The 10,224-nt window shown below is 55.5% G+C and overlaps 1 protein-coding gene across 1 annotated transcript; it reads left to right on the top strand.

The window, feature by feature from the left end:
* Positions 1-1,926: 1,926 nt before the first annotated feature.
* On the top strand, positions 1,927-8,696 carry LOC104469041 (von Willebrand factor A domain-containing protein 5A-like; the record flags this gene model as incomplete). The annotated part of the gene is made up of 16 exons (XM_010083376.1): positions 1,927-2,110; positions 2,215-2,437; positions 2,790-2,932; positions 3,085-3,196; positions 3,632-3,759; positions 4,032-4,120; positions 4,553-4,697; positions 5,014-5,093; positions 5,615-5,723; positions 6,054-6,218; positions 6,350-6,453; positions 6,814-6,995; positions 7,175-7,381; positions 7,870-8,093; positions 8,302-8,428; positions 8,617-8,696. Coding segments are annotated over 16 exons (2,302 nt in total), but the record flags the coding sequence as incomplete, so codon positions are not given.
* Positions 8,697-10,224: the final 1,528 nt, after the last annotated feature.

Here is a 10,224-nt window from a genome sequence, read left to right as displayed (position 1 = left end):
GGTTACACCCCCCAACACATGTGGTGTCCCTTCTCCCCTCCCCATCCCGCAGCCTCGCGGCACCCAGGGTCCCCGCTGCCCCCACAGCCCCCAGAGAACCCGACGCCCGGCTGCTCGGGAAGGGGTTTGCAGATTCCAGCTTGGGGGTAGGGAGGTGAGAGTGTCTCCGCCCCCCTGGTCCTGCCTCCCCGCCTTTCCATCCGTCTGTCCGCCTGCCCCTCCGCCTCCCTCTACCGCAGCCATCCCTGCATCTTCCTGCCCCCCCGAACATCCCTCGCTCTCCTCCTCCATCCCTCCCCGTTCTGTTCCCGTATCTCATCCTCTGTCCCTTACCGTCTCTCCCTCTTCCTCTTCCACTTCTCCCTCTGTCCATCTGACTGTCAGTCTGTCCCTGCTGACTCTGGCCTTGATTCCGGTGAGTGTCTGCTTGTTTGTATTTCACTTTGTGTTTCTGTCCTTATTCCCTGTTCACTGTCCCTGTCCACTGGGAGAGCCTGCCCGTGTTCAGCTCATCCCTCTGTCCCACCCTCACCCCTGCTCCCCCAAGGACTTACTCCCTATTTGCTCTATCTGTCCACCCTGTCACCATGATGGTGGGGTGGGGACTTTTCTGGTGCTCCACACCCTGTCACCCCAGACAGCACAGGAACTGGGGAAACTGAGGCAAATATGTCTGAACCAGAGAGATTTATGTGGATGGGTTTGGGGTGGAGGCAGGACCCTTTCACATCCTGGCACTTGGCCAGAAGACAGCCAGGCACTGCTTGAACTACACCCTCCCTGCAGTGCCTTTCTGGGATTATTGCTCTGCCATCATGGAATACCTGTCCCTGGCCTCATTTCTCTCTCCTTCATGGGACCAGGACTTTCAACCTGCCCTCACAGGTGCTATCCCTTGTGCAGCTACATTCACACAATACTGTTTGTGATGGGTACCTGCTCATCTCTTCCAAAATGGAGCCTTACACCTGCCCATCCATCCATTTCAACAAAAATTCTGATGTCTCTCTCTTTGTCCACTTGTGCATCCACTTGTCCCAAAATGGACCTCGTCTGCCAATCTCTCCATCCAGCCATGGATGGATAACCATGCATTGTTCATCCCAACACAGTCCCATCCACCCATCCATCCATCCATCCACTCTTGCTTTCATGCCTTCTTCCCTCCATCTCCCCTTGCTATCCCTCAGTTCTCTTCAAGATTCTCCCATGGTGGTGGTGGAGTGCAGGCCTCCTCAACGCAGAGAGACTCCTGGTAATGTCCCAGTGATCATGAACAGGGATTTCTGAATGCCTGGGTTTGCTCTGGCTGTACATGGTGGGTTGGGGCTTCCATGTGTGTAGGACCAGGGAAATGGCAAGGAATCATCACCAAATAGGGGCTCCTTGGTGGTTTCGGTGGATCTCCCCTCTTACAGGAGAACCTTCTTTGTCTGCAGGTCTCCAGGAATGTGGCATCAGAGCTTTGGACTTCTAGGAAAATCCTACACTCATGACAGTGAGCTGGGGATCAGACAGCTGAGGCAAATTTGGGGGATGGGCATCTCCCAAAGGAGGACAAAAAATGAAGGAGAGGCACCCATAGAGGGAAATATCTGGACAGGTTCTTCCCAGAGTTAAACAAGGATGGGAATGGTCAGGAACTCTACAGGAAATCGGTGGGGAATAGAGATATCTGGAAAAAGGGGAGCTGAGGGAGTGGGGGCAGTCAATGTTCTACAGGAGGCTCACACTAGACCCTCAGTAACATTGATCACACAGTCTTGGCTTCCAGGGTGGGAGCAGCCACATACTTGAAGCAGCCCCAACCACCTCCTTGTTTCATTCCCGTGTGCTGATGTACAGGTTGCATCTCTCAACAGCAACAGGATCCTTTTTGGTGGGGAAGTTGCTCTGCACACCCCTGTATCCAGTGCCTCTGTGCAGTGCTGTGGTGGATGTTGCCATCCAGGATTATGTGGCTGACGTGGCCTCTGAACTCATCTACCAGAACAAGAGTCATATCTCCACAGAAGTCCTCTTCGTCTTCCCCCTGGGCCCTCACATGGCCATCTACTCCTTCCAGGCCCGCAGTGAGGATGCCAAGGTCCAGGCCATGCTGCAGGACGAGGTACCAGCATCCAGGGACAAACGGGCAAACCACCCCAGGACACAGGATGAGCAGCCCATGGCCAGCCTGGTGATGGGCTTTCTGTCCCTCCCCTTCCCACCCAGGCCCAGCAGCTGCATGAGGCTATGCGGGGCTGGGAGGACCTGGAAAACCTTCAGGATGAGTCGAAGTACCCGGGTGAGGTGTTTGCCTGCTTCCTGGGCACCCTGTCCCCTGGCAGGGAGGTGGTCGTGACCTTGCGCTATGTCCAAGAGCTGCCGCGGGAGCCTGATGGAGCAGCCCATTTTGTGCTGCCACGCACACTGCATCCCTACACCAAACTCTACGGTGAGTGACCCCACAAAGAACCTGCCCTCCCAGTCACGCACCCCCCAGAAGGGCCACAGACTCCCTGTGTACTTGATGAACAGACCCAGTGCAACTTCCCTTTGCAGCCATGGGGGGACCCATATTTTTCCCCCATGCAGCCCCTGGACAGAGCCACATCTTCTTTGTGCCCCATGAGGGGATCCACACCTCCCACACATTTCACATGAACAGACCTATGGACCCCTCCATGCACCTTACTGTCAACCCCCAATGCTCCCCATATGTCCTGTACATGGATGCCAAATCCTCCCCTTCCCCACGCCTGCAGGGAGAGCCTTTGCCCTCCCCAGTGCCATGTTTCCTCTTGCAGCCTGGAATTGCCTCCCCAGCATGCTGCCCTACAGCCTGCTGCTCACTGCCAGCCTGCACTCACCCCGTGGAGTGGACAATGTCCAGGCCAACTTTGCCCTCATCCCTTTGGTCTATACTGCCCAGGACCGCAGCATGGCACAGGTATGCCCTCCTGAGTGCCAGGATCACAGGGGAGCTGGGAAGGGGTGTAATCACTGAGGAAAAGGGCATGCTCTGGGATCAGTGCCTGTGCTCCTGGACAAATGCTGGGTCTGGTCCTCACATCCTGGGCGTGACCTGGCACCCTTCTCCAGATCTCACTGGCTGGCAGCCCTCCAAGCCATGATTTGGAGCTGCTGGTGTATTTTGGAGAACCCACTGCAGTCAGTGCCATGGTGGAGAAGGGAGACCCTGGAGCCCCTCCAGGTGAGTAAAGCTGGGGAGGGAGATGGAGGCACCTCTGGGTTGCATGAGGTATTGGGGCATGGGGATACACTGGGGACACACTGGGGACTCTGGGGGGCGAGGTATCATTGGACACCAGGATGGGAATGGGAAGCATTCAGATGGGGTACCTGGGGTCCTGGGGCTCCAGGGTGGGGTGTTGGGGACACTGTGGTGAGGTATCAGATATAGCAGGATGTGTACGGTGAGTCTGGAGGCACTACTGGAGGCACTGGGCTGGAATACAGGGAGCACTGGGCTGTGCAATCAGGGGACAGCACAGTAGGGTACTGATGTACCCGTGTGAGGCATCATGGTGCTCTGGAATGGTGGAAGCTGAAAGCACAACAAGAATCAGAACCAGGAGAAGGAGAGGGGTCCCTATCTGGTCTTCATCCCACCCCATACTGCCTCCAGGCTCCCTGCTTGGTGACCCCATGGTGTTGGTGACGCTGGCACCCAGCATCCCGGAGGCAGTGCCTGGGCAGCGCCAGTCTGGAGAGTTAATCTTCCTCCTGGACACCACTTTTCTTGCACATGTACAGGTACCCCCATAGAGCAGGGACCAGGATGGGGTGGAGGAGCAGGTTGAGAGGGAGTGGGCCAGGGCAGGCATTTATGGAGGGACAGAGATGTGAGGGGGGACTGGTGGGGGCTGAAATGGTCCTGAAATACCTCGGGTGCCCAAGGGAGTTCAGAGCACTGGCTTGGGTGATCGAGGGGAGTCCAGAGGCTTTAGGAGGACCAGACTATGGGCAAAGGCATCTGTACCCCCCACCAGTGCCTTCCAAGACCTGCCTGCTGTGTCTGTCCACAGGACACCCTGCTCTTCCTTCTCAAAAGCCTGCCCCTGGGCTGCTACTTCAACATCTACTGCTATGGAGCAATGTCTGTGGGCATCTACCCGTGAGCAAACATGGGGCAGGCTGGGTGTATGGGGCTGGATTAGGTGCTGGCGGGTACGGATGGATACTGTGGGGCGTGACTGGGTGCTGTGGGACTGGAATGGGTGCTATGGGGCAGGGTTACATGCTGGAGGGCAGGTGTGCATGCTCTGAAATCGGATGGTTGGTATGAAGCAAGACTGGGTACTGGAGGGCAGGGTGGGATTCTGGGAATGGGATCTTGGTGGCATTATGGGATAGCACCTCTTGGAGTTCTTTTGAGCAGAGTCTTGTAGGAACTATGAAATCAGGTCTCTTCAAGAACTACTATGGGGCAAGGACTTGCAGAGGACCCTGGGGCATAGCTGTGGGAAGTGCCATGGGGCAGGGTCTCAGGGAGCACTAGGGCCAGCACAGAGTAATGCACCCTCCAAACATGCTGTGCCTCCTGCAGGCAGAGTGTCGAATATACTCAGGACAACCTTACCGAGGCCATGCGGCGCATCTCCTCCACTGGCTCCAGTCTGGGTGACACCAGTCTGCTGGGAACCCTCCGCTCAATCTACAATACCCCCCGCCTCCAGGGGCATGCACGCCAGGTCTGGGTGCAGGGGCACGGAGGGGTGAGGGACACGTGTCCCCACGGAGAGAGAGGACACAGGAGAGTGGGTGGAGGGAGCCACCCAAAGTACCCGGTGGTCCCAAGGGAACAAGAAGGAAACAGTGGGGTGTGGAGGAATGGAGAAGTAGGTCTATATCTTTAGGGGTTTCTGTCCCTCAGTGGGTACATCTCTCTGGGGTAGTCTGTCTACAGGGGATCTCTCTCCTGGGCCCCTCTCTCCATTTCAGGAGCCTGCTCTCCACATTTTGGGGTCCCTGTGCAGTGCCCCAGGACTCATGTCCCCTGTCTCCCAGCTCTTCATCTTCATGGCTGGGCTACCCCCTGATAAGGAAGCCATCGCAGCTGAGGTCTGCCGTCACCGCAACAGCCACCGGTAATGGGGACTCTCTGCCCCTAGTCCTCCAGTCACCCTTTGGTTGTCCAGTCATTTCCATCCCTGAGGAAGGCCCCTGTTCACCAAGGCCTGTCCCAGTCCTTGGGCCCCCTTCAGTGTCCCAAAGACCCTTACCACCCTGCACAGATCTCCTGTGCTAAGCCCCCATGTGGAAGTCTCTTATTTACTGCTCCCACAACCAAGGCACCCTTCACAGAGTGGGCAGGGAGACTGAGGCACAGGGTTTGTACACCCTGATGTGCCCCCAAGCTCTGCCCCAGCCCCACTAGCCTGACCCCAGCTCTGTCCCAAGTCCCAGCTCTCCTGTCAGCTCCCTGTCTAACCCAGCCCCAACCCCAGTCCCTCGCTCTGCTCCCTGCTCTTCCTCCTGCCCCCTTGTTCTGCACCCCAGCTTTGTTCCCCCAGTTTTAAGTCCAGCCTGTGTTCTCTATCTCTATCTGAGCATCCTTCCACCCACCTCTGGCTCCCATTTCTGACACCTTTCCCTGCTTCCCCCATAGGTGCTTCTCCTTCTGCTTCTCCCAGTACAGCGCTGCCCTGGCTATGGCCCTGGCCAGGAAGACAGGGGGTGAAGCGACCTACATCTGCTCTGACAACAGTATGACAGCTGTGGTAAGAACCCCAGAGCCCTGGTGTTCCACAGACACAGTGACTTCCAAGTGCCCCAGCACCTGGACGGCTCACACACAGTAGTTAAGACCCAGCTGCCCCCAGGACCCAGGCACTCAGGCTGCCCCTGACCCTACCCCACCACCCACCCCACTGAGAACCCAGATGCTTGGGCTTCTGCCCCGCTCTGACCCACAGACCTGACTGTGCCCAGGGAACCCAGCTGGTGCAGGCTACCCCTCACATTCCACTCTCCCCCAGGGAACCCCAACACCAGGGGCTGTGGGCTGACCCCTGGTGCAGCTGCAGACTGCAGTGTCCTGTCCCCAGGTGTTGAGGTGCCTGAAGCGGGCCCTCCAGCCAGCAGCTGACGGAGTCTCTCTGAGCTGGACCCTGCCCCGTGGCCTGGAGGTTGAGGTGCTGGGGGGCACCCCTCAGTCCATCTTTCAGGGTCAACACAGTCTCCTCTATGCCCAGATCCATGTACAGGCACAGGTGAGAGCTGGGACTACAGTCACCCACTACCTCCCAATAGCCTCCCGATAACCACCAGTAATCTTTCAGTAACTTCCCAGTAATCATCTTGTGTCCCCAGTAACCTCCAGTAGCTTCCCATGTGTCCCCAGGATACAACGGTGGCCAAGGGCATCATGACCTTGCAGTACAGCCTGGATGGCCAGAATGTCACTCACACCATTGAATTCCCACTGTGCCCGCAGGGAGATGGCCGGTGAGAGCCTGTCCTGAGGGAAGATGCGTGTGTCCCCTGCCTTTCTAACGTGGACTCCAGCTGAGAGGGGGCCTGGATAGCTTATGCATTCCCACCTTTCACACACAATCCCAAACTGGCAGACAATCCAAGTGTCCAAGCATGCCCTCCTTGTCTGCTTTGACCCCACAGGGGTAGGACCCAGGAACCTGGGCATCACTTCCCTCCAGGCAGATAAGGACCCAGGCATCCAGGTTTTCCCTCTGTCCATCCTCACCCCTGAAGGCAGAGAACCCAGGTGCCCAGGCTCTCTCTCTCTGACCACCCTTCCCCAGCATGGAGACGAGCCAGGTGGTCAGGCTCAACCTATGCTGTCCCCAGGCTGGCTGGGCACCGCTTGTCCTCAAGACGCGTGCTGAAGAGGTTGTTGCTAGAGGCTGTGAGTGGGTCAGGGGATGAACCCAGACATCGTGCAGTTGAGATCAGCCTGACTTCGGGGATCATCTGTCCCTTTACCAGCTATGTGGGGGTTCGCACAGCAAAGAGGGTCAACTGGAACCAAGGTGAGGAAAGACACTTGTGGGAAAGAGCTGGTGGGGCAGCTCCATGCGATGTTCTCATTCCACTGGAGCTGGAACCCCAACCACAGGGCACCCCCACTCTCATGGGATAGGACCCATCACCACCAGGTGCTTCTCTCCCATGTGCTTAATTCAGCCCCTTTCCCTGTTTGCCCTTGAAGGGCCCCTGGCACTGCTGCCACCCCGCCGGTCACTCATCTCCTGCCAGATCGTTGAGCTTCACGGCTCCAGCACAACCTCTTCCTGCTATCCTGCGAGCATCTGGGTCCCACCTGGTTGGCTGACAGCAGTGCGGGCGTCATGGCTCGCTCTCCATCGACTCACCCATGGTATTGCTGCCCTGCCCCAGCGCGGGGCTTGCTCAAAAGGTATGGGGCCTTGACCCCGATGGGAGAGGTAGGGATAATTGAATGTCCTATAGGAGGGTTATGCTGCCATGTCTTGCCCATGGCATGGAAACCAATGAATTTTGCCTTTAACCCTTCCCTTAGTTACCCTTAAACCTCCAAGTCCTTCAGCGAATATCAGACCCAGCTCAGGGATACCCAGGTAGGGGACAGGGATGGTGCTGGATCATAAACACATATTTGGATAAGATGTGTTGGGGGGCTATCAAGAGAGGTCTTGGGACATAGTTTTGCCGGAAAAGTCAAGGTCAAAATTGGGGGTGAATTAGGGGTGTCCAAAAAGGGCTGCAGATGGGAGTGCTTTGGGGACATTCTGGAAGGAGCTTATTAGACTGCAGGTAGCTGCCCAAGGAAGAGCAGAGAGAATGTTCTGGGATGTTGCACTGGGGAGGAGAGGGGTCAGATTCCTGTGATTCTCCCAACCCTCCTGTCCACATCTTCTCCCACAGCATGTAAACCACCACCACCACCTATTTATTCTCTCAAGTATGTGGATCCCACGGAATTTATTTTGTGCTCTCCAGTTTTTGGGCGATGGTCCCCTGAAGCTGTTGCTGAATGCCAGGAGCTGGTGGCACTGCAGAATGTAGATGGCTCCTGGGCCCTTAGCTCAGGCTTGGCCTCTGTGCTGGAAGTCAATGAGGCTGAAATCAAGGGAAAGATGCCTGGTGAGGTAAGGGGGGAACCTCTTATGGTGACAGTCTGTCATTCTGGGGCAGTGGGAACTGCTTGGCTGGTGGCAACACCGGCATCCAAAGAGCAGCCAAAGAGGGATGAAGGGACCAGAAACCAGAAATCACAAAGGAAGCGGTGGGTGGCATTGGGGGAGCAGGGAAGATGCTCAGCACTGTGTGCTGGTCTGAGTCGCTGTTCTCCTACAGGTCATGGAGCCAAGCATCTGGGCAACAGTGCTGGCTGTGACCTGGCTGCACAGAAACGACAAGTGTTACCAGGACCTCTGTGAGCTGCTGGAGGCCAAGGCTGTGACCTGGCTGTGCAGCCGAGCTGGTGAGTCTTGAGGGTCCTTTTCCTACTGATCCCCACAGCACAAACTCCTCCCTTCTCTCTCCAGTGGGACCTTTCCAGGATCACAGTGGAGGGGGCAGGTGAAGGGGTCCTGTGTCCTCTTTCTCCTTTCCATCTGTGGACTCCCCCTGCCTGACTCCTCTTGTGCCCCTGTCTCTCCCTGATAGCAGTGTCCCAGCTGGACAAGTGCCTGGAGGCAGCCAGCACCCTCCTTGGGAGAAGCATGAAGCCAAGCATCTTCAGGCGCTGAGCTCAGCATGCCTTGTGCTACAGACTGGCAGCACCTACCAGAAAGTATGGCCTAAATTCAGTAATCGTGCTGGGATACCACTGTTGCTACCAGCTGGGGTCTTACATTACAGATGAATTCTCACTGCTTATGTCTTATATTAGTTGGGCTGAACCTGTATCACGCTGAACTCCTCAAGAGAAAACCTCTAGTTCAGAGCCTCCAGCGTGTTTGGTTTGGGTTGAAATGGGACTGGGAAGGAAGCATCACATTCCCCCATGGTTGCCCTTCCCAAATTCGGCTTTGGCAAAATGGGCTACTGGCCTCCACAAAGGTGGCACTTATGGACATGGTTTAGTGGTAGACTTGGGAGTGTTAGGTTAATGGTTGGACTTGATGGTCTAAGGGTCTTTTCCAACCTAAATGATTCTATGATTCTATAACTTCTGTCTTGACAAGAGAGTGCTGTGCACGCTACAGAAGATGAGTGTGGAGAGGTGTCAACAGCAGGTGTGTAATAGCAATGGCTCCCAACAAAGGGCTCCTGCTGCACCCCACTTGTTGACCTCTTCTCTTTACCCCAAAAGACCAGGCTGGGTCAGGAACTCCCATATCTGCATTGCCAGGTGAAACAATCATTTCTGAAGTAAAGTTCTCATCTACATCAGATCCAGCCCATGATAACATCCAAGAGAACTGAAGTGGGATGAGGTTGACTTGAAAAGTATCAGCATGTTGGAGGTGGAACTGCAGGAGCCTTTCATCAGCAAACCAGTCATGCTTTGTACTCCCACCTGCCCCAGGGCCTTGAATTCATGGGTCTCGTTCCATGTTGGCAAAGTCTCTGATTCATTCTCCAATAAACAGTGACTTTTCTGTAAGCCAAAAGGTGTGACACAGCCTTTATTTCAGTTGGGCCCATGATCCTTCCTTCCAGGGGCCATCTATGGGTCACCAGGAGGGGCATGAAAGGACGTGGCTTCCCAGAGAGCTGTGTGTCGCCACACAGTAAATAAGGGGATGCCTTTGCTCTTGGAAGAGCACAGATGTGTTCTAGGTTAGCAAGACAAGAGGTGAGGACTTGCCAGGCTTTTTCTACATTTCTTTTAGCTTGAATTTATTTCAACTTGATCTTAGCAGTAGTGGCTGTAGCAACACTTTGCCCAGCAAATAGATGACTGATGTCTAACTTACCCTATCTGTAACGGAAAAGTTGTCAGGCAATTAATGTCCGAAGTGTTTTTTTTGACTTTTTAACTCCATTGGAGCATGCAGCCCTGAAAATAAATACCATTCTCCCTTTAAGCTTCACCTCTGCTGTCTGGAGCAGACACACTGCATGTGTCTGAGTGCACTGGCAACCCCCTCCTGCCCTGGAGGTCAGCGGGGAGACAGAGGAGTCACTTCCCCAGGGAAGCAAATGGGATGGGGCTGAGAGGAATGTGCTCCAAACAGTCCTTTGGGTGCAGAAGGAGGAAGGAAAGGCATTGGGGACCTCACATTTTGGAGAGGTGAATCATGACTGTGAGGAAATATCGGTAGTTCAGCT

The sequence above is a fragment of the Pterocles gutturalis genome, unplaced genomic scaffold (genome assembly GCF_000699245.1).
Source record: "Pterocles gutturalis isolate BGI_N339 unplaced genomic scaffold, ASM69924v1 scaffold39070, whole genome shotgun sequence".
Lineage (NCBI taxonomy): Eukaryota > Metazoa > Chordata > Aves > Pterocliformes > Pteroclidae > Pterocles > Pterocles gutturalis.
This window is presented reverse-complemented; position numbering and strand designations above follow the sequence as displayed.